General features: G+C 46.0%; 1 protein-coding gene across 2 annotated transcripts in view; it reads right to left on the bottom strand.

Annotated features, from left to right (window-relative positions):
* BRD3 (bromodomain containing 3) overlaps positions 1-25,987 on the bottom strand; it is a 41,223-nt gene extending 15,236 nt beyond the window's left edge. The window contains exons 1-5 of one of the 2 annotated variants that reach the window (XM_068211099.1): positions 25,808-25,987; positions 3,689-4,015; positions 2,943-3,080; positions 1,836-1,983; positions 162-376 (exon numbers count right to left, since the gene is read on the bottom strand). In XM_068211099.1, coding sequence (XP_068067200.1) covers positions 162-376; positions 1,836-1,983; positions 2,943-3,080; positions 3,689-3,889 — 702 coding nt within the window. In that variant the 5' untranslated portion in view covers positions 3,890-4,015; positions 25,808-25,987. Of the gene's footprint in view, positions 1-161; positions 377-1,835; positions 1,984-2,942; positions 3,081-3,688; positions 4,016-19,828; positions 19,962-25,807 lie in introns of those variants that run through there. The other variant, XM_068211101.1, reaches the window with a different exon arrangement.
* Positions 25,988-26,421: the final 434 nt, after the last annotated feature.

Below are 26,421 nucleotides of genomic sequence, written 5' to 3'. Positions count from 1 at the left end.
AGCACAGGTGACATCCCCTCGGCTGGACCGTGTGAAAATTGGCAGAACTGCTCTCGACCCTCTCCAACTCAACACCCGGCGATGAAAGCAGGACCGCAGGGATGCAGCAGTGAGGGCTGGCAGTGCAGCCCCTCTCCAGCAGAGGAGCTGCCCGCATTTACCTTGACGACCGGGGGCGTGGGAGGCACCACGGGCATGATCGGAGCGGCGGGCGTTGGAGGGGCGGCGGTGGCAGGGGCGGCGACAGGCGGGACATTGGCGGTGATGGTTGGCACGGGGGTGGCAGCGATGACGGGCGTCTGAGACACGGCTGGAGGGACGTTCTGGAACGGGGCCGGCGGGGACACGGAAGACACGGCCACGGCTTGCTGCGCTCCTTTCAAATGAGAGGGGAAAGGCGCTGGTGTGGTTACAGCTGGGAGAGCACTGGGAGAAAACGGGACTTGGCAAAGGGATCCCGGGGAGAGCACAAAGGACACAGTGTGATTTGCTCGGTGCTGTTACGACCCAGGGTACAAAAAAAGTGAGGAATCTCTGAGCTAAGTCCTTGTACTATGGGGTTAGGTCAGCCACATGCAAAATAACTGCAGCTTTTCATATGGAGTGTGTGCTGCTCTGGGACAGCCTTCATCCCTCGGATGCTCCCAGAGCTGCACTGAGCTCAGCAGAAGAGCAGGAGATGGAACACTGCGGGGTGTTCACACCATGCAAATGGCAACAACCACTGCCCTAAGCACCCAGGAGTCCAAAGCACTTCGGATTTGCCACAGGGTGGGATTCTTGGGGCTGTCCTCTGCAGGGACAGGAGTTGGGCTCAGTGATTCCTGTGGGTCCCTTGCAACTCCATATTCTATGATTCTCAGTAGAGCTTAAGCCTCCTGATGGCCTCCATGTCTCTGATGCTACACCTGCACTGCTAAAAACCTGCCTACAGGTGTAAATTAAAGGGGACAAACCTACTACCTAATAACCAAAGCAGCAATCCTCCTATGTTTTATCAAAGGATGTTGAAAAGATACATCATCATTAATTTCTCTGAGCTTGGATAGATTTATAGCTCCATTTAGCACCTGAAATGTGGGAAAACAGAGGAACAATTGACTTTCCCAGAGCAACAATTAGACCTTGTTTAGAGGGGAAAAAAAAACCTGCCATCATTTAACTCAGCCCACACAAGGTCCTTTATGAACTGTTTTACCATGCTTGGACATTTTAGTCCTAAATCCATTTAAAATCAATTCTAGGTAAGCTGAACTAAACTTAGCTTCCACTGATATGCAATGGTGTACGCAGCCTTTTGCAATGGCTTAATAAATGCTTTAATTTTATGATGATGTAACCGTGTGTGCAAAAGAAAAATATTCAGGGTTTAGTAAATCAGCAATATTTGAGTCCAAGTCTCTGCTGTGCTAGATTTCTGCCAAAACCCAAGGTGAGCTGTGTAAACCCAAATCAGTAAAGACTTTCCATGCCATGCTCTGGCACTGGCAGCAGACTGGCATTTCTGACTACCTTGGTTTTTCTTGCCTTGGTTTCTTCTTTGCATAGAGAAGCTACAGCACTGGCCTCCCTCATTGAAGTGCTGCCTGGATGGGCAAATCACAGATGGCAAGACTGGCGTGACAAATACAGGGTGGCCTTGAGACAGACGAGCCCTGAAACTTTGAGTGAGCATCTCCCAGACATCTCACACCTTCCTCCCCCCACTGCTTTAACTGTGAGAACACGCTCTCCCTTCCCAGCCTCTTCACCAGCTGCAAAGTCCAGCAGTTTGGAAGGTGGGTCAGGCCTCAGGAACAGCTCCCAACATTCCCTGTGCCTGCATGGATCCGTACCTGTGCTCTGTGTGCCCGCTGAGGGCTTGCGGCCTTTGCCTTTAGGAACTGGGGGTAGCAATTCCACCTCCTCCTGAGGCATCTGGGCAACCTTCTGCAGGAATATCTTCTCCAGGGCTTGGGCCATGAGGACAATGTCATCTGTGGGCTGCACAAAGAAGAATATGAGCCTTTGTTGTGTAGTCACATATCTGAAGCAGTGAACTTGAAGACCAGCCTTAGAAAACACTGAGGCCCTTCAAATAAATTATGGTGTTCAGACTTTGACAATAAACAGATTAGCTCTTCTCCCTCCTTGCTTGCCACTCTCCTGCTTTTCTATTCTGCTCTAGCATGCAATAATTACAGAGCCTAAGTGTGCTGCATCCAGAGAATTATCAGGAGTTCAGAAGGAGCCTGATAAACCAGTATCCAGTGCAGCAGTGTGGAAGCAGCAAACTGGAAGGGATGAGCTGTCCTTCCCTGCTTGCCAGAAGGTCCAGTGGAAGAGGCTAAACACACATTCTGTGGCTCAAACTAATTAATTTGTTTAGTTCAGCTGTTCTCCAGTCTGGGTCTATGATGACAAATGATTGTAGAAAACAGAACACAAAGAATTTTAACAACTTAACAAAACAGCAAACAAGCCAAACCCAAAATAACAATAATAATAAGCAATCTAAATGCGTGTAAGTATGAACATGTTTATGGAGACAGAGTCCAAGAACAAAGTTATGATTCTTGAACTCCTTTCTGCTGCTCACAGGTACTATTTAGTGCCAGCCAGTCTAACATACAGCATTAAAGCACCTCAAAACACCTGCAGAGCACTGCATTAAGCACAGTTCATCCCAGAAAACTCCTAACTGAAAATAAAAGGAGTAAAAACTTGCTGCATAACCCCAGAACAGAAATCTACCTATAATTAAAAGGCATATTTGCCATTGTAACTAGTCTGGGGGAAGAAAGAGGCAGCACAAAGACAGCTTTGTGCATTTCAAGTAACGTGGCTGCAATTAGTGGCATTTCAAATCCTTGCAAGGAGGGCCCAGAGCCGGCCCTTTTCAAAACCTGCACAGTAACAGGGGTATGTGGGTGTTTTCTAAAGGCTTTTCTAGGTTTTTTTACCTTGTTATAGATGTAACAGTTTGTAAACATGGTGTTGAAATCCTGCATACATTCACTGGCACTCCAGTAATAGTTGTGTTCCAGGCGCTTCTTGATTGTCCCCATATCCATGGGGTTTTTTATAATTTTGTGATAATCCTGTTGGAAAAACAGGGAAGATGTTATATCTTCTGATTCAGTTTTGTTCACATCTCCCTCTAACCCCTGCTTTCTCCTCATCCCCCCTCCTATGAAACACCCCCTCAAGTTTTGTGGAAATTGTAAATGTAAATATATATATTTATTTATTTTCTAATTTGTATCTTTTTAGTCTTACCATTATTAAGAATCTGACTCCAAAACACACAACCTCCAGTCTGGGAATCAGCATTTCGGCCTCCTTTTTTAAAAGGCTGCCTCTGGCACTTAGAGAAGTTTATCAGGGCTGGCTAAAACTGTGCTCAAAGTTTCAGTCTCTAATTTTAAGAGCATTTTGGCCTTTAAAAGGTTTCCACCTGTTAACCCAGTTCCTCCCTGGGCTGGTCTGGAGCACCTGCAGAGGCTGTGATTAGCCTGGGGACGCTGCAGGGCTGTGCAGTGTCATTTTCTTGTTATGGATTAGAGCACCAAAGCCTCTTGTGCTGCACATGAAGCACTGGCTGAACCCAACACCATCCCAAGGCACTGGTATTTCCCCTCTAAGCAATCCCAAAACTGACCTGACCAACACAAAGCTTTCTTAGGCTGAGAAGACGACAGAAACGTACCGGCAAATTCAATTTAATTGCATCAACAGGCTGGTAGAAAGGCCAAGCAAACTGATGCTTCCACAAGGTCTTCACCACAACATTTTGCATATATTGCAGCTGGTTGGTCTTCCGGCCAGGTTTATTGGGATTTGTCACCTCTGGAGGCGGTGGATTCACAGGGCCCTGAGGAGCCTGGATTGCTGAGGCGACTGCCGACATCTTCCTGCTCGGGCTCTCACTCGCTGTCACTGCGGCAGCAACGGGGAGATTTTCTTTCTTCCTTTATGCTCCCTGAATGGGACTGACATCCCATTTCCAGGGTGCAACCATACAACCTAGAGCAAACTAGAGAGAGAGAGAGGGCAGGGCGTAAATACGGATTTTTGAAGCAGACAGGTTGAGACACTTCTTCTGTGGACAGTATTTAAACTCAGGCTCTTTACCCCATTCACTTTGTTCCTGTAAGACAGTTTATCTTGGAGATGGGAACAGTTCAAGACCCAAGAGACAGTGGAACAGCAATTCCCAAATCCAAAGCCTGCAGAGACACAGCAAGCTTCATGAGATTAGCTCTTTCTTTAGCTGGCTCAGAGAGCATCTTCATGTCAAGAAAACACTCGGGGCAACCTAAGAATCCGCTCAGGGAATACAGTTAGGATGCAATGCAGACTCCCATGAATGCACTGATGCAAGCTGCTAAATCCATAGCTTCCAGCTCCATGTAAACTGAACTGCATTGTCTCCAGACCCATGCTGCCTGGCCCCGAGTCAGCTCACAGGGCTCTGCTCTGGTGCAAGGAATAGTCTGAAATCCTGTAATGAAGAGCAGCCAACAGCTGCCAGAGGACCTCAGTCCAGGGAAATGAAAGAAAGGGCAGAGTGAGATGCTGTGAACTGCTAAGAGCGAAAGGTGTCACCAGAAACAGCCCAACTTGGTGTTATCTGCACTTCCAATCTCATAAATGTCTTATTATGCCTCTTACTTCATGCACCTGACTGGTTTTGACCCCAGTTTTATATTAAAGTTTAGAGATCCAGGCTCAAATGATAACTGCTGTTACACTGATATCCCGTGACCTGGCTCAGACAGTGCTGTCATGTTCTCTCTCAAAGACACATCTGAAATAGAAGAGAATACATAAATTGCATTATTGTATTCTGGTTTTCCCTCTGCAAACTGCAGAGGTAAAAATAGCCCAGTATCACTGTGCCTTGTGTAGCATATGGTAAACAGCTTTGCTATGTCATCTTCCATAAACATTAGATATTTCACCTCACATCAGGACTGCATTTACTCTTCTCATGGCAAACAGACCACAATCACTTTCTTGAGGCAAATTATTTCAAATATGTTTAGAAAGCCGTACAAATACTCTGACATACACTTGGTTGAACAGAGAAACATGAGCAGGGACAGAAGCTGCAGCAACACAGGAAGGAAAAAGCAGGGAGACATCCCAGTAAAAACCCAAAACCTCTGCTTTAATACAGCCCTAATCATCTCTACTGAATATCTGGACTAAATATAGAACATCAACTTACCCTGTGAGCTGCTGATTAGATGAAGGCAAAAAGTAAACACATACCTAACTTGGGGAAATTTTACCAAAATAGCTGTGTGCAAACAAACAGATCTGCAGCAGAGAGGGAGGGAACTGCTAAAAACCTAAACCAAACCCCTGTGTGAATATATGTGATTATTTGTGCAGGAAACAGACAAGTCCAGCTCTGATGCTGCCACCATTTGTTCACAACACCCACTATATTCCAAGGATGGAGAAAAATGCCAGTAGGACTCTCTTGTGCCATGGATTTAAGTATAGCTCCAGAATCAGGCTTTTGGTCCCTGTTTTTTGATAACTCAGGAGCCCAGCTTAGTTCCAAAGGGACTGGCTCCTTATGTGCTCATGCTGCTGGTGACAGGCAGGGTGATCACCAAGCAGCCAAAGGGATGCTGGCATCTCGTGGACAAGGAATTTCCTAACTAGAATGTTACTTGGGATTTCAGATTTGGAAGAAGCTGGGGAAGGATTTTCTCTCAGTGTTCCATCAAGTCAAAGCAGCAGCAGAAATATTGCAAAATTCAATCTTCAGATCAAGGGGGGTAAATAGAAAAAGAATTAAAAACAACAAAAAAAAAAAGATAATTAGGAAGTCTCCTTCTGGGGAGCTCCCTGCATGGATTCAGGTTTCTGAGCAACATCCATCATCCCAGAGAATGCAAGGCTGGCTGCAGGCCCCTGGTGACCACCACTGAAGCATTTTGTTTGCTGTCTTCTTGATTAACAAACTGAATCTAGTGCAAGGATTGAGGGGAAATAAAACACCCACAGAGAGCAATTCCTACTGCTAGAGAGCATTTGGGTCACAAGTTTGAAATGATGCAGTGTAACTTAAGTCTTCCCTTTAAATAACCTGAGGCTAAATATGATTCTCTTTTCATTTCAATTTTCTTATGTCCTACCTTTCAAACTCCAATTTGATAAGGATTTTTAATTAATTTGTATTAAATCCCAAAACTGTAATTCAACAAACCACAGATCCACAGCTCCTACCTCTCTCAGACTTCTTCTCCCTGACCTTAGCCAAGGCTTTCAGTATCTTCACCCCACAGCTCCTCATCTGTGCCATGGAGATAGTGGGAGCTCCTTTCTGTCCCCACCCAGCAGAGAAAACTCTCTGGGACAGGCACTGCCTCTCCACAGGGCCATTTTGATCCTCAAGCTTAAACAAGGCTCGTACAGTCCACATAAAAGGATGGAACAGTCATCAGTGACACAACACAGAAAGGATTTTAATGAAGAACATTACCAAAACAAGGAGGGGCAGAACCATGACAGCCAACTTGGTCAGTTCCCTGCTCCTCTTTAACTTCCACGCTCCAACACACTGGTTTTTACACCCCAAAGTGGCTCCAAAGCTCCCAGCAGCACTGGCATTGAACTGCTGGATCCTGCAGAAGACAGAAATAGCTACCTGGACTATCTGGCAGCACTGGAAGTACTGTCCTGCCATAAATAAAGCTTTAATGTGCCTCTCTGCACCTTTAACCCTTGGTCCAGCAGGTTCCTCACCATTTGCTGGGGAAGCTGCTTTGATACTGGGTCTCTCTGTAATTTTTAAAACTAAGAATTTGCTTCTACAGCCATTCCTTTACCTTTAAAAACTCAAAATGGTATCATTTTTAAGAATGTAAAAAGCAGGACTATGAGGAATCTGGAAGATTAGGGTAAAAATGCTTTGCAAATATCCAAAAGGCAATGACTTTGAATTAAAGATAAATTAATGCTTGAGAAATCTAGTCCATGTGAAACATCATTTATAAAGTGAGGGAACTGAGAGCCCTGACCATCTGACATCCCAAATTACCACACAAATCACCCAAGAGGACACTTCAGTAGACCCACAGACAAAAATTAAGCAAGCTTCTACAAACTGTCCCATAACTACAGGTAGAATTGAACTACACAGCTCTTGTCTAAGCACTCCAGCACCCTCAGAAACTACACTGGTATCAATAAATATTTAAACTATTAGGGACAGAGACTCAGGACATCACTGTACAAGGTCCTGTACAAGCCTGGAGCAAAGACTGCCAAAACCAGACACCATGTGCACCTTCCAGTGAGGGGCTAAGGTGAGACTTCTTTTAGCCCTGCAGTAATAACTTCTTACATTTTAATTTTTAAATCACTGCTTATCCTGTTCCTCAGGCCTATAATGTTCAAGTAGCAGGAGCTGTTCTTGATTTCTCTGTCTGCACAAGTAGTTTTGATATTTCAAGTTTAAAATATACCCTGAAGTGCTGTCATACACAAAGAGTGTTTGAACACTGCTTGCCCTTCTTATTCAATCTGAGATAGTAATTAAAAACAAAACCAAAAACCTCAAGGAGAGGAGGTTTTAAGTCCTGGAGTTTAAGTCTTTTTTTGCGAAGTTACAACCTCAGTGTGGCAAACCAGTCATCAAAAAACCCAGCTAGGTTGGACAGACTTTTTTCTTTAAAAAAAACCTTTCTTCCATTAAGTCTCTCACACAGGGTCAGTCAGCAGAGAGACAGTTGGCATGGAGAAAACATGTAAATAATTCCCCGCACTAGCAGGATAACATTTTCCTGTCTGCAGTGGTGGGGACTATTTTAAAAGCAGCTCTGAAGCCCCATGAAGTGTGCAGTGTGCCAGCTCTCCTGCTGCTCCAGCCAACAGCTCTGCCACTTCCTTTGGCAGCGCCCAACATTTAACGGATGCTTTGCTCCCGTGCAGGACCCGACGGGGTTTGTTTTGCTTGCAAACTTACAGCAAGCTTTATGTCAGCCTGGCAGTCCAACAACTCCTTGGTTTCCCCCCTCCCTTGGTATAGTATTTCTGCGTGGTTACTTGGCCATTGATCAAAATCTGGCAGAATTCCAGCTCGGCAAAGAAACAGCCACATAAATCTTCCCATCAGGGAAAATTATGGAGTTTGAGAGATGTTCCTTGACCTTGCTGTTATCTGCACATTTTTATTTACATTACAGTAGCACACAGAGGCTGGGCAGAGACCAAGGTCCCTTAGCAGTTCACACTCTGCACACACAAAGACACTGTTCCTTCTTCAAAGGGCTGCTGCTCACAACTCACACTTTACACCACGGTGAGGTGACTTGCCCAGAGCCCCACAGTCAGCACCCAGACCCAAAATTTGCCAGCAGGGCAGTTAGAGCAGCATCCTCCAAGCTGCTGCTCCATGCATTGCTGCCCCACATTGGCTCCTTGCAGCCTCCACAGCAGATTCTCAGTCTCTTTTTTGCCCAGCAATTGGAAGTTTGGTCAGATTTGCCACCATATGCTACCATGTCATATCAGAGAAGCAGCCCAGCCTTGGCCATCTTGCCCAAACTTTCTCTGCAGGAGAGGTTTAGCACTACTGAACCTCAATACAAAGTCAGGTAAGGTTATTAATGAGGGTTGTACCTATTTCATTCTATGGCTGCAGAAATTAAGGGCTACATCAGTCTCCTCAGAAGGAAACAAAACTTGTGGATGCCCCCTCTTCCTCCCCTTCCCAGCCCCACACAGGAACTGAACTTGAGGCAGCTTTCAGTACCTACTGACATGCCAGCAGGGATGGTGCCTTCAAACACAAGGGATGTGCAATTTGAGAGCAAGACTTCAGGACAGACGAGTTGCTTTATCAGCCAACCCTGCCCTGGCAGACAGACACACTACACACAACATGCCACCCCCTCAAGACACTGGGATTTACACTTGGCTTCACTGCAGGAGCTGGGAATTTGGCTTGTAGTGTTCCTATGGCACACTGCAGCACTCTGAAAGTCCATTGAGCCATCCTTGCTGTCTCCCACATCATTAATTCCACACATCACAGATTTGCTTTTCATGCATATTATTTTGTGCACCGCCCTAATAACATCCTGAGACTAGGAGATGCAACTGTGTCCTGAGCTCACCTCTGCATGAGGGAGGGGAAAAGATCACAGCAGATTAAGTCAGTTCTTTGGCTTTTGACTTGGTTGGTTTAATGCTCATTAGATTATGCAGATGGCTTTCCTACCCTTGGTCTCTCCTTGGCTATTATAAGAGCAGGTGTTTCCTCAGTAAGGAGCCTATGGGTTCCTAACCAGTAGGTAGGAATCAGCCAGGAGTAACTGGTAATTTCAAGGGTCTTCATTTTTGATGCCTACTCAGTGCTCCCTGCAAATCACGCTGCTGTAAGATCTCTGACGAGATACCTTCAAACCCAGGGGTAGCCAAAAGTCACTTTAATAAAAGCACTGGAGACTTATAAACACTGTTAGGCACCTCAGATAAAGTGATGGACTTTCTGATAATTTGAGGCCAGAGTATTTCTGTCCCCCAAGTCACTAATGCCACAGGAAGCACCTTCTGATAAAGTCTGAGCAGGAATTTAGCTGCTTGTCACACACAAATCAGATGGGGCTCAACTGATTTCTAAACACTGCAGTTTCAAATGCAGGGAGCAATGCTTAACACTAAACCAAGTTCATTTTCATAGCTTTGAATTTGGTTTTGAGAACAGTTTTAAGAGACCAATGTCAGTAATGAATTAGGCATGGTTGACCTTTCTTTGTGTTGGGAGTACAGAATGACCTCTGAACCTGTCTTCCTGCCCTGCTTTTTGTGGTCCCCTGAAAACACGGAGGCAAATTTCAACTCGGACTATGTTGGTTTTGTGCAAGCTCCTGAGTTACAGGGTTTTGTTAAAAAGGCTACAGGAGGAAAGAAAAGTGAGTGGTTCCACAGCTTACTCTGTGTTGGATTCCTGACTGAAGGAGCTCAGCCAGCTTTGAGACCTGACTGCAGTAAGGTCTGGACTCAGATAAGCTGAACTGCACTTGCAAAAAACCAGCCAGGAGGTACTTCAGCAAATTAACTGGGTGGTCTATCATGAAAAAGTTAACAAATGCTCAGCTGTAATAAATCAGATCTATGAACAGGCTCCAGAGTACTCGGAGTAGCTGGTGGCTTGTACATCCAAATCAACAGGATGGGAATGGGTAGGTGCTTAACAGGAAAATGCTGGTGGATGTGTCTCTCACAAGACACACAAATTACACCTTTATGGCAATGGAAAAAAAAAAAAACTGTTGGACTTTTACATAAGAGATTTGGCATAGCAAGTGAAGTGTTTGGGATAACCACATGTCTGGGCAGACTCTGCTCGTGCCATTTTTCCCCCAGAGGGGAAAGGTGGAGATGCAATGGAATTACCTTGTGTGACCCACGGGGCTGAACCCACAACACCTAATGGGGGGCAGAGCCAGGGAGATACCAGACAGCCAAAATTTACAGGGAAAAGACCCAGCTTAGAGCAGATTTTCTCTCCTATCCAGTGCACTGCACAATTATTTGGCAACTCCTAGCACTTGTAGGGGTAACTGCAGCCCCCCAAAAGCTCCTGTGCAGCAGCAGCCCTGCAGCCTGGGACATCAGGAAAAAAGGAAGCACTGGGAAGGTGCTGGCACATGGCCACATACCATCCATGCTCTCAACATGTCAGGAGCAGGATGAGGGGCAGGAGAGCTCGGGGAGGCAGGAATGTGGCTGAGGGCACACTGGAAGTGCAGTGCAAACCACAACAGAGCCAGCAGCCCAGTCCTCTGGGATTCGGGAACCACTTGAAGCCTGATCCTGCAAAGTGCTCAGCAGCTTTGCCCTCTCACTAAGCTGCAAGGTCTCTGTGGCTCAGCACCTCACCACAGAGGGTTTTGCAGACTTATCACCTGCAAGATACAACTAATTGGTCAATCAAGATAAACCTTTTTCTAAGGAAGATTGAAGCACAGGCAGGAACAAACTTAAGCTCTGCACACTTTGTGGCTTCTCTACCCGAGTCAATTCCTTTTCCAGCTGTTAGAGAGAGGTAAAATGACAAGATAGGTTCAGTGCTGCATATCTGGGGCTGGAGACTCCTGTCAGGCTGATCAGACTGTCTCAGTTACAATAGCTGGGAGAGCTGAAGGAGTCAGTGCCATCCAGCCCTGGAGAAGCAGCCTCTCCTTGCAGCAGAATGGGATCCCAGCAAGAGAAATCCCACTGCACAAGGGCAAGGGATGCAGGAGCACGGAGATCCTGCTCTCTGCAATCACATTTCCTAAAACAGCACAAAAAGAAATGCCAACCTAATAAAGAAGAGAGATCTCCATGTTTACACGAAACTTTTGGTGACCCCAAAGTCAAGGTTTGCTGATGGGCACAGCAAAAGAATCCACAGACTCAGTCACAACTTCTGCAGGCTGGCCAATTCTGCAAATTCAGAACTGGCACAAATGCTGTCTGCTGGATGCCTTCTTAGTAATTCCAGAAACACAGAGAGCTGGAATAACAATCACTTTAAGCTTCACAGAGGAGCAAAATCTACTCACCTCTGGTTTTGCATTCAAATCTATACTTCAAGAACAACCAGAACTACAAATCCATTTCTTTGTCTAGGTTTGAACCACAGTCACCCTTTCTGAGCATCCTTCACATCAGCATCACCAACTGCTCTGAAAGTGGGACACAAACTGTGTGACAAGCTGATGTTCCTTCAGCTTGAACTTGCTTGTAATGGACCTCAGCAGCAGGGAATCTCTGAATTCCTGCTTGCCCAGCCATCAAAAAATGGAGCTGCCACAGCACATGGAGCAAAAGACAAAAATCTCACTTGCTGAGAGCTGTTAAGAAGAAACCACCCAGCTAAAAGTGCAGAAGCAACAGGACCAGTGACAAGCAGCAGGCTGAGGCTGTTAATCATTTCAGAACTGGATGATAATGCTGAATAGTCTTAACCTGATACTCAGTGGCTTCAGCAGAAGTCAGCCTGGGGCTGTCTCTGCTTGTATTCCTTCAGGAAACAAAACTGGGGGATAGAAACAGATATAAATACTACCAAGCAGATAAACTGCAAGAGGAAACAGGGAGCTAACCTATACCCTCTGGAAGAAAGGAAAACAGAGAAAGTCAGCAACAGAAAGGAAGAATGAATAGAGTGAGGAGACACTGAAAGCTCCCTCTTTCATGCAGTTTAAAAATGTGATTGGCCACAGGCTGCTGTTAAGTGCTGGATCACACCCAGACTACTTTTCTGAACTACAGTCTAAAGCATCATAACCCATCTCCTTCAAGGCTCTGCCTCCTCATTTCCCATATTTCCCCTATTCCTTTACAGCCTCCCTTCTCCAACAGTGACACTGCTGACCCTTCATCCTCCAGCAAACCGTTTTGCCAGTTTCAGGTCAACACACTGTATTTCAGATAAATTATTAAAAACCAACCAAACTAACTGAACTAAGAACAAAAAACCCCCCACACACTCTGGCCCTGTCCCAAGTTTCAGCCGATGCGTGCACAGCAGCAGCATTTAGGTACAGCCAGTAAAGCAGAATGTGGCAACACCCATACAGGGTCCAGAACTCCTAATGGGATTATTTTACATCTACACCCTCGTTTTCTGCTTTTTAAAGGATGTGATGTGCACAGCTAAACATTTGAGTCCTAAAAAAGTCAGCCCTTCCTCTTTTTAATCAGCATTTGGTGCTCTGTGTACTTCTACAGCATAAGGAAAAGCCTCAAACTCAAGTCTGTTTGATTCAGCATACAGTGAATAAAGGACACAGAGCCTTTCCACAACAGGTTTGTCATGATTGTTTCTGTCTCTGCACTTTGATTTCCAAAAAGAGAGATTATTGGACAGAAAGCTTTTTGAAGAAAAGTCTAAAAAAAGGAAAAGAAAAAGCCACAAGAGCTCAACTACTTCCCTGCTGGGCAGAGCATCTCCAAGCATCTGCTGTACCTGCACAGAATTACAAAATCTCCTGCTACAAGCCAGCCTGCTGACAGTTCTGACACCCCAGGCTGCAGGCTGGTTATCCCCCACTTGGAAAATGTGGATATCAATATTTCCACTGCCATCTGCAATTAAAGTCGTTAGCCTTTTCCCACGCATTTATAGATTAACCCCTTCTCAGTGTTATGGTTGCATCAATTTTAAAGAAAGGGGAAAAAAAAGAATCAAGAGCACAAAGGAATTTGTGTTTACAAATACAAATTGTTCAAATACCATCACTGGTGTTTCTGAAAACAACTTCTTGACTAAGTACAACACTCCTTGTCATGGGAAGAAAATGCAAAGCTAAATCTGCCATCTGCTTTATCCCTCTGCCTACACTACAGAACTCTTTAAAAACAATTCTAAAAGGTAAACCATAACACCCAAAAGGTCTTTAGTGGCACCTGTTAGGGAGGGGGGGGTTAGATACAGTCAAATTCCACTTCCAGCTGAGTTTAAGAAGCTACAGAAACAGGAAGATCACCTCCTCTTTATGAAACCAAGTACAGAAAGTACTCTGAGCAAAGTATGAAATACAGAGCCCTTGCAAATAGCAATTAATTCCTCTGTATTACCTGTTTTGAGGGTTGTTTCCTGCTCTGTGGAGCTAAGAACCCACACTGCAATTCTCCCTTACACCACCAGTTCTGCAAGGCCATATATCAGCATTATTAATATGATTTACAAGTGCTACAGATGTTCTCCTTAGGGGCAGCTCCATGCAAACATCGACAGACTTCTAATAAACAGACCCAGATCCATCTGCTAACTTGTTTGAAGTGTTTCACTGCACAGAGCAGAACCAAAGTGATGCATTAGAGAAAGTATCTTCATCAACAACCTACCCTGTACACTTCTTGTTCTCCAACACTTTCTCCTGCTTAACTTTTAAATTTGTTTTTGTGCATTTAAATGATTAAAGTTACTATTCTGAAAAAGAATGGATTCGTTTCAGGATGAAAAGCATTACAAGTGTAGTAAAAAATGGATGAGCTGCCACTGGTTTAAATCATGCTCTGGGTTTACAACTACAGCACTGCACCTTTCCCATACAAAGTCCACCTAAAATCAATACATGACAATCAAGTCAGTTTAAGGGGATGAAGGATGAAATGAAAGGGATTGGATTACCATGACATAAATATGCTGCTTGTTAGCTGAGCCACAGTAACGTTAGACCTGCTAATGGGGCAGGGTAAGAGCCCCCAGACACCAAGGGAATTACTGCAGCTCTGCAGGCAGAGCAACCACTTGTTACACCAGTCACCCTCCCATTTAAGACCACCACTCATCCCCTGTGCACACTCCCACCAGCTTGGCTTTATCTGTTTCCAAAGTAATTGAAGTGCCCTGTGTTTGAACAGGCACATTGTCCCGGAATAACTGCGTGTTAACTTAAAGCAAACACAGCCACACAAGTACAAAAGGCTCTATGGGGTCTACTACTTCCGATGAAAAGTGATTTTGCTAAGGTTGGGTAGATCCATAAACTTGCTCAGCTATGCAAGGAAGTTCCAGGTCAGCTGAGGTGTGAACAAACTGTGGTAGTTAAGCTGCTGTCGCTCCCTTAGAGAGCAAAGCAGTTTCTGAGTTTGAATTAAATCCCCAAACAGTCTGCAAAAAAGGGAAAAATTTGGATCTTAAAGTCTATTACCCCTCCCTATGCAGGGAGTAGAGGCTGCTCATTCAGGAAAAGGGGGGAAGGTGCTCCCTACTGCCTCAGACCACCAAGGAACAGTGCTGAGGGCAGATGGACAGGAGGACACAGCCTCCCCAGCACAGCTCCTGCTGAGAGCACCCACGGCTTAGAGCACACAAGCCCTAAGCTGCTCAGAGCTCCTGCATATGGATGAAGCTCAAGTCCAAGGAAATATGACCATGACCATGTGGACACAAGTATCCCAATTGATTCCCATGTGGCTTGCTCCTGCCCAGGAAAGGAATACACTTTCAGCACACTGGCAGATCCATAATACTCCCATTCACTCAGGCAAGCACTTACTCCAGGGGAAACTCCGAGGAACATTCCCTCTCTCTTCATTTAAGTGCTGCACTTCAACATTATTTCACAGACCCTGAGCATGACTGTAGCAGCAACAGAAAAGCTGCAAAAAGCAGTGCTTTCCAGGAAGGAACAGCAAAAAGCAATGCTTTCCAGGAAGGAACAGCATTCTCCACTAAACCCAGACACAACTCTTACACACATGTGCTGCATTTACCACTTTCACTACAGCTCACAGCACAACGCAGTTCCTAAACCAGCCTTGGTAAGCAAAAAGGCAGCTACATCCTACGGTCCTTCCCAGCGAAAAGCTCTGGACTGTGAACTCTGCACTTGCTTATAGCCAAACCAATGGACCAGGGCAGTTTTAGAAACCAGATTTATCTCAGCATGGCCATATCCATGGATTTTGAGAAAGGGAGATCCCCAACCCAGCACCCTCTGTGATGTCACACAGGGATGAGCTGAGCAGTTGCAAAGACAAAGTACCAGAAGGAGAAATGTGCATTTTCTTCAACAGAAGCAGGGTTTGGTTACTACAGGAGAGTAAGTCACAATGAACATCTCAGCCTGTACATCTGTGCCAGTGCATGCTCTGCATGGATGTCAGTGCAGCTGCGTCAGGAAAGCTCTCCAAGTATAAACTTCAACAGTGGAACAGCAATCTTTTCCTGTCCCTGCTTTTCTCTCTTTAAAGGAAAGGCAGGAGCAAAGAGGATCATTCCCAAAGCAGACAGGCATCAATCACACCCGAGTCTAAATCTCAAAGTTTGACAGTAAATGGGATCAGTGCAGACAGGGAAAGTTCCTCCAGACCGGTCTCTCAAGCACAGAAATTCCACCTCAGATTGTCTTTGCTACACCTCTTGCAATGTTAGTGGAGAGGAGAAAACCCTGCTCCCAGGAAAGAAGCAAAACAAACTTCTCTGGCCAGGTCATCCATGCTGAAACACTTCCAAATAGGACATCTGCTGAAAAGAGACCAAGGCCTGGAAAGGTGCATAAGGAACCCAAAAGAGAGGTGAGTAGATTCTTCAGTCAGTATCTAATCAAGAAGAAGGGAAAAGGACTACTAGAAAACACAGCACATTACAGAGAATTTCTACACTGCTCTCCAGAAGAATTTACATCCTTCCAACACTGGCTTTAGCAACAAGTGGGTTAAAGAGTTAGTGTGCCACAGAAAGTTTTTCACCTCCAACAAGTACTAATGACTGACAAAACAACCCTGATGTCACAGTAAGATCCTGTGGAATGAAAAGCTGGAGATGCACAGATCCTTCCAAAATGTCCTGACAGCCCACTGAGCAGCACAGCACACAATGGCTCCCTCCCAACTCCCACAACTCCACTGCTTGCAACAGGGTTCTGGGCTACTACTAAGGAATAATGTGGCAAATTGAAATAAAATCCACAAAAAAAAGCATATTGCTCGTGGTAATGATTGGGAAGCCAACTGAGGATTAATGAATTTTGCAAATTAACAAAGAAGGAGCAACCAGGATTAAAGAGAAACAATCAACAACACTGAGATGCAAAACCACTCTCTGTTCATTTATTTAGCAAAGTGTAGTTCTGCCTGCGCTGAAAGCACCTGATCACTTACCAAAGAAGACAGAGTAATATATTTTGTAAAAGTAATTAATCCTTTGAAATATGAGACCTCAGTACATCACTCAGCTGCTACCGAGGAGAGGGATTTGACTTCCAAGTTGTTTGTGCTGTCAACAAGAGCGATCGGGCTCCCAGATTACTCCTGGGAGGAGGAGTGAGATTCTAGGAGTGCAGCAGGGCTTGGCTGAGAAACCCACACCCCACTGCACAAGTGCCTCCCCTCCAAGGGAAATGGTAAATATTAAACAGCATCATTCAGAACGTGCAGCAGGTAAAAGACGTGCCTGGGAAATCTCTGGGAAGCCCCAGCCCAGCGTGTGCACTGCCTTCAGCCTCACAGGCAGAGACCCTCAGGCAGGCTGGACCCCTGGCCTGCAAGTGAGGTTTGAGGATACCAAAAACCCCCATTAGACTCGGTCCATCTTAAGAGATGAGTTTTAAACACATAGTTCTTAACTCAAAGAGGCCTTTTGCAGGACTTTTAAGAGCTGTGATTTGTGTCACTCTGCACATCAGTGCAAAGACACAAGCAGCTACGAAGCCCACAGAAACACTTGCATTTGCAGACACTGACTAATAACAAAATCAGCCTTCTTTGAAGAGAAACAGTGCAAGGGCAAGGCTGCCCAGCATGCTTACTGAGCTGGAACTCAGACTTCAACATGCTTTTCCTCTACTTTTTAAATGACAAGAACTAAAGTTTTGTAAGCACTTTGGTGCTTAAATGACACCAGTTTTATTTCCAGAAGCCTAGTTTTTATTTGAAGATAACAGAACAAACACTCCAGAGTCAGCTTTGAAAACACCCCTCAGACACTTCACATTGCACGTGCATTCTTTCTTAATTTAAACTCTGCATGCATAGGTCACTACAACTAAAAAGCCTTTCACTGCAATAGCTACAGTCTCAGCACTGAAGAGACAATATTGCAATCAAGCTTATGCTGAAGATTGTATAAGAATGTTACCCCCTGCCCAACCCTTTTATTAAACATTGTCTCAAAACACTAAATAAGCATGAGTATTTTTATCCAGTGCAGACTAAAGAGAAAGAAATACACAGTCTTAGCATTTCTTCTTTCCAAAAAGAAAGGCTTTGAGGTCTGGAGTTACTCTTGTTTCAGCAGGAGCCTTCCAGGGTATTATTAAAAACTCCCCAAACTTCTGTGCTAAAAAAATGAGACACCCAGCAGTCTGCCAGGGCTGTGATCTGCAGATCAGGAGGCAGGACCTGCATTCACAGAACACTCAAGCAGTTAGGGAGTTGTAAGCAATACAGACCATGGCTTTTTCTGCTTGTAAAGCAACCAAACTGCTTCGGGGACTTCTTGTTTGTTTTGATTGATGCATATTTATGCTGCATTCGTCACCCAGATCCTGCAGCACATATGGCAGTCCCCAAGTCCCCTCTAACACCTTGGCTTAGCACTGTGTGAATTAAAGACAACAGTTTCAGCTTTAAAACTAAACTTCCAGTTTCATGTAGACACACCCCCCAGCACACTCACACTGTATACATAAAAAAAAATAATAAGCATATTAAAAACGTGCTTCCTTATTCCCAGTAAGGAACAGCAGGTGTGCTTTGCTAATTATGTCAGCTCCTAACCTGCTATTATTTACCAGTGTCAGGGAACTTAAGATGTAACAAAGAAAAAAAAACAACCCCAAAACCTACATATAAAAGTTTGAAATATTAGCGAAGCCATCACATTTGCTCATCCAAACAAATTTATTTTAGTAACTTTTGGCTCCTGAAAAAAGCAACAGAAAGGAACATCCACACTCTGGGACTGTCACAGAACATTTATCCCGAACCTGACAGAATGCATTCTCCACGTTGTCACAAGTCAATTGTGGAGGAAAACACGTTCTGAATTAACACCCTGCGAGACCCAACCACGTAAAGACGCACACAGACCCGCGACCTGAAGACTACAGCTTTGTTTGAAAGTGAAACCAAGCAGGCTACAAATAATGCTCTATCCCCAGCGCCCAGGGAGGTGCCAAACCCTAACAAGAAGTATAAACGGAGGAGAAGGACGGCTGAGTTTTGAAGTTTTACATTTTATTATCGGTAGCATTATTTATAGCGCGACATTTCTATATATAAATCTGCGATCTGCGTTTCTTTTTACACCTAGAAAGCATATCAAGTTTAGGCAGCGAACCCTTGGGTTTCCATTTATTTGCAAAAGTTTGGTAAACACCGGATATTTACACGAGCGGAGCAGCTGGGTACGCACACACACACATACACAAATAAATGCATGCGGACACGGACAACACGCGAAACGCGCACTTTCCAGCCCATCATCCGCTGCCTGCTCAGACCTCTTTCCAGCTCCCAAGCCAGCGGCGGGGCCGGGAAATGGCCGGAGCAGGCGGGCGCTGGCCCAGGGCTGGGGCCGGCCCGGGCTCCGCTCCGCGCCCGAGACAAACGCGGAGCCGGGACCCGCGCACCGCCGGCTCCGGGGGCTGGAGAGGCTGCCTGGTTTCCCCCCCACCTTCCTCCGCGCTATTTTTTAAATTTTCTTTTTTTTTTTTTTTTTTCCCTCCTCTTCCCTCCCTCTCTTTTTTTCCTCTTTCTTTTTTCCTTGTTTTCAAGAGCGCCTGCAGCCCTCCTTTTCTTCGCCCCTAATTTTCCCCTTCAAAAGATGGCGGGCAGAGAGAGCGAGCGAGGGAAAGCGAGCGAGAGAGGGGGAAGAAGACGAAAAACCAAAAAAAAAAAAAAAAAAAAAAAAAGAAAGAAGAGAAGAGACAGAAATCAAGCCCGTCCTGCGTTGGGGCGCGGGGCTCGGCGGGGCCGCGGCCGGCCGGGGCGTCTTCGGGCGCTCGGCGAGAAGGGGAGGGGGAGCAGAAGATGGAGAAGAAGCGGCAGAAGAAGAAGAAGAAAAGGGTGGGCAGGAGCGGCGGGGCCGGGAGGAAATCAATGGCCAGGCTGCAGCCAGCCCCGCCGCGCTTTGTTACAATTGTGGCGGCGCACAAAGGCTGCCGGGCCGCGGGGAGCGACGCGGGGCTCTCGCAACAAGAAGGAGCAGAAGAGAGGAGGGGGAGAAAAAAAAAAAAAAAATCAGCATTGGCCTTTCCCAAGTGGGTTTTGCTTTCCTCCCCCTTCTTCCCCGGCCCCCCTCCCTCCAGAAACCATGGCCCAGTGCTAGCAATGCACACCCAAGCATCTAACAAATAAAGGGAAAGATTAAATAGATTACTTTGCCCCGGCAGCTCCAGCAACGTTTGCCTTACAGTCCCTCCAGTTGCTCTTCTTTTTATCCTCGGCAAGGCAGTATAATAGATGCGCTACAGCGCCCGAGCGCTCATGCGCCGGAGCGCAAGGCCATGTGGGCACCGTAGTCCCGGGCCGGGCCGGGGGAGAAGCGGCGGCCGCAGCCCGCACTACAAGTCCCAGAAGCCGGCGGGTGCCCCCCGGCCCCCCGCGCCCTCCCCGGAGCGGCGGGCAGGGGCCGGGAACGGCAGGGGTGATGCCCCGGTCAGCGGGCGGCGGGGCCGCCCAACGCGATGTCCCCGGCGGGGGAAGCGCCCGGCGGGGCTCGGGGCGGGGGACCCGCGACACGGAGCCGCGCGGAGGCGGCGGCGGGCGGGTGCTCCCCGGGCAGACATGGCCGGGGAAAATCCCGGCTTCCCCCGTCCGCCCGCGTCGCGCCTCCCGAGGTACAAGCAGAGCCTGAAAAGTGCGCCTGGAAACGCGCGTGGGACCCACGCGTGCTGCGGGAGGCCGAGCTGGAAATCACAACTGCTCTCGCCCCCTTTTTTTTTTTTTGTTGTGTTGTTTTGTTTGTATTTTTTTTTTTTTTAATCGCGGTTTGCATTGGGTAATGCGCTCTCGCAGTCATTACGCAACAACTAATACGAGCTGCAATAAAAATAGCCCGCTGCCGATGCACGCTGGAGTAGCGAGCGGCCAAAAAAAATCCATCAAGAAAAACCACAGCCCGATGTAGTTTGCACTGGTTGGTGCATTTCATAACATTGTCAACTGCTGAAAACAACAGAAATTAATCTAACGTATACAATAAAACCAATGTGAATTTCACCAGCACACCACCATAAAAGCATCAACAAACATCAGCGCTGTTAAAAACACTTCCAAGTAACACACACACAGAGCCCATGTCCTAAAGCAAATCCACAACTGCAAACAGAAGTTAAAACAAAAAATAGTTATAAGCTGAAATATGATTGAGTTGCTGTAGAAAAAAAATAATGGAACTCTTGGAAGATAAATGAGGGGAACAATTGAGTGCCAATATGGAATAAGGCGGAGGGAGGGGATTTCTCTGTGGACACATGTGCCAGCAGAGGCTGCCACGCTGCTGGTTCAAACAGCCACATGCTGATGCCAATTAATAAGTCAGTTTATTGTAACCATAAGGTGAAGGCAGTTTTACTAAAAGACCTTATTTCCAGAAGATTAGCTTTAGACAAACATGACCAATGGGACTGAAATTTCTCCAGAGGTATGATATAATCAGAAAGATTGTACAGGCTTAAGAGAATTGCATTTAGCCAATGCTTGCAGCTGCCTCAGGATGGACCCAATATTTTGCGCATGCCTTAGCCAAACTTCCCCCAAAAAAGGGCTTTTTGGCACTCAACTTCAAGGCTTGTGCAAATTCAGGAACCAGAAACTTGCTCACAGCTCTACCACTCTTGGGTACATTTACTAAGGCAGCATTTGATGTATCTGCATCAATGCTCAAACCCCACTCTAGGTCAGTGTGTGAGACTTGGGCTTCCTTCCTGTCAGCTGTCCCTTTTGATTTGACCATCAGGTACCCCAAAGTCACATCCCCACCCAGAGCACGTGGTCTCTGCAGGAGCACAAAGCATGGAAGCAATATGAAAAAAAACCATTCTGGGTCTACTTAAGGAGAACCACCACACTTCATGAGCTAGTGTTCACAAGCCTGATTGCCAAAAAGAGGGAAAATCCCTTTGAAACACCTGAACACTGCCCTGCCCACAAGTGTTCTGAAGTCCAGATACCTGGGAGTAGGGGGAAGGAGTGGATTTTGAGCACTTTTTACCATTGTTCTGTTCTAAGCCCATTTTCAAGGCAATCTAAGAGACCACAAGTGTATCAAAGCATTGGAGAGCTGAAGGGAGCCAAGGCCAGTTCTTTTGACTGCACTGTCCTGCTCCAGGATGTACCTCATCCCACATGGATAACCAGAGAAGAAATTCTTGAATGCCATAATATACACAGACACCAAATCATGAGCATGACCAAAGAGCCCCTAAATGAAAACTGCTGCAGTTCTAGGCACAGGGGCTGGGAAAAGTTGGCAGCTGAAGCTTTCCAAGGGAGGGGGCAGGGAGAAATGGGCTGAGTATTCATTATGAACACTTGGGAAAATGGACTCCATGCACTCTAAAGACTCCTTTTCAGCTAAATCATAATCTGAAAGCTTGGGTTTTAAAAGTATTTATATTTTAGTCTGAGACAAACTCCTGCAACTAAAGAAGTGTTGGCTGCAATGTGAGACTTGGCAGAGCCACAAGGAACTGAACAGGGGTCTCCGAATGCAAAGAGTTCAGCAACAGACACAGAGCACAACAGCAGAGCAGAGAGAAATTAGGGAGTGCAGGCAGAAAGGCAGAGACAAGAGAAGCCAGAGAGCAGAAACTCTGGGAGAGCATAAAACTCTCCAAGCTAGCAGGGCACTCACCTCACAGTGAATGTGCACAAGTTCAGTACTGGAGTTTGATCCTCACTGCAAGTCCACTGTCAGGAGCACAATGATGAAGGGTGCATCAAAACTGCAAGCCAAAAGCAGTCTCCAATTACACCTTATCCTGCCTTATCTCACCCAGGGTGGGTGTAAGAGAGTTTCATCCCAAATTGTCATGTTCATTATGCAGCAGGCTGAGCAGGCAAAACAATTCATGTGGGAAACTGTCCCCAGAGATTTCACCACTATCAGCTTTCAACCTGGAACACAGCAGTCACTCACACACCTACCTGTAGGTCTGCAGACTTGTGCTTGAAGAACCTCACTGCATCCTCCAAGGGATTAGGAAAGCAAACGTATTTTGGGATCCCTAAAGCCTTCTTTATGCAAGGCAGTGAGTTTAGATAATGGTTTAGCCAAACAGGCACAGGCTGACTCAGTTTGAATAAGCCCCTTAGGAGGTACAGTGAAATCAAATCAGAACAATTTAAACTCAAGTTACCAAAGCCAAAGTAAAAGCACTTCAACCGAGGAAAAGAGCCATAATCCTTAAATTAAATTCTGAACTGATTTTGTCACACAGTTTCACACACAAGACGTAACAGGCTGCCTCTTCAGAGACACCCTTGACACCAACTTTTCCATAAATGAGAAACCTACAGCAGCAACTCTTTACCCTCTCCTCCTCCCCAAGCTCAGAGGAGCATCCTACATTCACCCAAAGCTTCTCAATTGGCCTCTGTGGTCTTCTATGCTGCACCTCCAGTTACCCAATTAGTGCCTTGTTAATGAACACCTGCCATGTATTTATTCCTGGCTGTGACAGTACTTATAAGGTGTAATGCCCAGTGGTACCTACATCCTTCTCAGAAGCTTTGTGCACAGGCTTCAACAAGAAAAATGTTATTTGTGCAAAACCAGAGTGTTTTTCAGGGCTATCAAACACTGGCACTTTTTGCCTCTCTGCTCATGGATTGTTGAGTGTTTTGAAAGGAAGAGGGGATGGAAGCAGAAAAGGAGAAACTTTGTGGGACAGATGAGTTTTGGGAGATTGGGGCACATTCAGTGCCTTGTGTGACTGCAGCCAACAGTATTTAATAGGAATCAGGGACTGCTGGGAACACCAACTTTTCTGATCTTTGCAATAGGTATTTCCTGCAAGCTTCTGATTTTCACATGTGCCCGTTCCACTATCAAAACCACAGATTCCCACTGCAAGGGAGACTACATGACTCAGATCATTCCAGTGTCAGACAGAAGGGTGTTGAACACAAGGGGATAAATGCTCTTATTACAACAAGGAGTCATCTTTTCCAATGATCATCTTCAGTGTAGTGGCAGGATTTCCTCGATTGAGTAAGTGTTATTCAGTAAGTTAAGGATGACAGGATTAGGGCAGAGGTTTGAAACAATAATTGCAGTTTGTTCTTCTGTAGTACCTTTCATCTGTGAAATTCACAACAATGCAATAATCCTCCAAACAGCTTTTGTAAGTAAGGAAATATTATGACTCCTGTTTTTCAGCTGAGGAAGCTGAGAGGGAATATGATGATGCAGAGAATCATGGGCAGAGGCAGAATTGGGACTCAGCTCTTCTGACTCATTCTTTGTAGTTCTGAGAGGCTGGACACACCAGTTGGTGCGGCCACCCTGGCTCCTCACTCCCAGGAATGTCAGTGCCTGCAGGGCTTTTGGATCTTCAGTGCTCCCTCTTAAACTGGAGAGGGGTGAGCAGAGCCCCCAGACTGGGAAGCCAGGAGCCAGGATGTCTGCAAGCCCCAAAAGGCACAGCACTGTGCTGTTTGAAGGAAAGACAGGAAAGAATTGAGCAACCCAAGATCTAAAGGATCTTGTATATGTTCATCTGCAAAGAGTTGTTTTGATTGCGATCTGAATGATGCTCTGGAGTCAGCCAATATCCAGTGGAGGATCCAGAGCAGATTTAAAGAAAGTTCTTCCAGATTGGATGTTCTCAATCCAGTGAAGCAGAGATGCAGTGCTTCCACTGCAATAGACAGGAAGGCCATGAAGAGCCCACAAAAAATCTTATGTCTAACTATGATGTGTCTTAACAGGAGGGAGAATAAAGCTTTTTTTTTGAGGAGCTGGAGACTGGGATACAGTGGGCTAATGTTTATATGTAGGGAAAGAGGCAGAGCAAAGGCCTAAACTGTTGTGAGAGAGAAGGACATGACCACAGAATTTGGGAATGGAAAAGAAACTGCCCAGCCAACATGGATACATATCTTTGGCCATAGTCAAAAATGTTCCTTTGGAAATTACCTGCATCTGAATGGTTTTGTTGGGCATTCAGTGTGATGTGAAGACCCAGCACCTGCTGTGAACACAGTGGTTTGCACAGGTAAGCAAGGCTGTGAATACTGTGTGTTACTGAGCTGGCAGTTTAAACCAACAGACACTGGAACATGCCAGACTTCAGCTGGCCAAAGCCTTAAAGGATTCCTCTGTGTTTCCTTACTTTTCCTCCTACACGCTCACAAAGACTGGAGAGAATGGCAGAGAGATCCTCTAACCAAACAGTAACACCTTCAAACATCTTGATCTGTAAATGACAATGAACAATAAATAGATTTCACTAAAACTATTTCAGGGGTGTGAGTGAATCGTATTGAACTGTCCGCTCACTGTGGCTGCAGCCAAAGAACAAAGCTCCTGATTCACACAAGTGCTGAGAACCTGCTGCTCCAGCTGAAGTGGCTGGGAGAGGCAGGCTGTCATCACGTCTGGCAGTCAGAGCGTGTGTGACTCAGGCTAGGCTCTCAAATCAGCAGCCTCTATGCATTAACTAGGCTGGGGCTGGCATTGGGGGGAATTTGTGCTCAATGAATTGCAGGACTCCCAACCCTGTGGGGAGTCTGACCTGCTCTTCAAAATCATGTTTCTTACCGGGTCTTTACTAACGAGGATTTGATACATGCAGTGTTCAATGATCTTACATTGAAATGAGTTCTTCAACTTCTATAGGCCCCTCATGCCTGGATTAAGTGTTTGTACACATCCCTCCCAGGGCAGGAAGATTCCAATCCTACCTGCTCTCCACTGGGCTAAGATTTCCTAGCTTTAAATGAACAAATGTTGGCAATTATGCAAGCAAGGCTTAGAGTGTAGTGGGGGAGGTAGAAATATCATCCTGGAAAAGGTTCAGTGTTTGTTTTTAAATCCCAGAAGAAACATACGAATGTGATGTATCTGGGATTTAGGGGAAAAAAAACCCAGAGCAGCATGTTAGGAACCACCCAGAAACAGCTCTGTGTCAGGGATCAGCTGCTCTTTAGAAGCCTAAAAGATGCAGCAGGTCTCTCCTGAGTTCTTCCTCCCTGTTTCTAGAGCAGAGTGTAACGCACAGCGAGTCTGTTCTGCACTTCCTCTGTCTGCTGAGGGGCCCAAGCAAATAAAAATGCGAGCTGAGATTGCTAATTGTGCCAAAACATAAACATGGGCTCACACAGCTTGTGAGCTCCGTGTGTGATTACTCACCACTACAAACATAAGCACGAGCTGGTTTGCAGCAGGCAGGTCTAAAGAACAGGTCCAGGTTGTAGTGAAGTTCCTGGGAGCTTTTCCACAAACAATAACGTCCTTTGGATCAGCTCTGCAGCACTGGGTTAGCTCTGCTCTCGGTGCAACCTGGGACGAAATCACACACATTGGTCACAGCAGGAGCCACGGCCTCAGCTCCAGACACCCTGGAAACCACCCAAAGGGACCCCAGTAACACTGGGAGCAGCCACTTCCTTCCAACCTGAGCCATTTTCCTTTCCCTTTCATCACCATGGGATGCTGCTCTTCCACAAACACCTGAGACAGGTGTCTTTTCCAGTGCACTTGGCACGTCTCCAAATTCAGGCTGTTTGGAAGCAAAGGGAATGAAAGATTTGGTGAGGGAGAAGCCTGCCAAGCCCCACGCTTTTCCAGAGTTTGGACAGATGTCACATCCTGCTGATCCCAGCTGTGGAAGCCTGGCCGGGGGAGCAAGAAAGACCCGCACAGATGATTCATAACCATCAAGTGAAATTTAATCCAAATTTTTGTCTGTGCAGAGCCCTGGGGATGTTCTGCAGCCCCAAAGAAATGCCCCCGCTCGTGCTGAT

The sequence above is a fragment of the Anomalospiza imberbis genome, chromosome 21, assembly GCF_031753505.1.
Source record: "Anomalospiza imberbis isolate Cuckoo-Finch-1a 21T00152 chromosome 21, ASM3175350v1, whole genome shotgun sequence".
NCBI classification, from domain to species: domain Eukaryota; kingdom Metazoa; phylum Chordata; class Aves; order Passeriformes; family Viduidae; genus Anomalospiza; species Anomalospiza imberbis.
The sequence above is the reverse complement of the archived record's forward strand: the minus strand, read 5'-3'. Positions and strand labels throughout refer to the sequence as shown.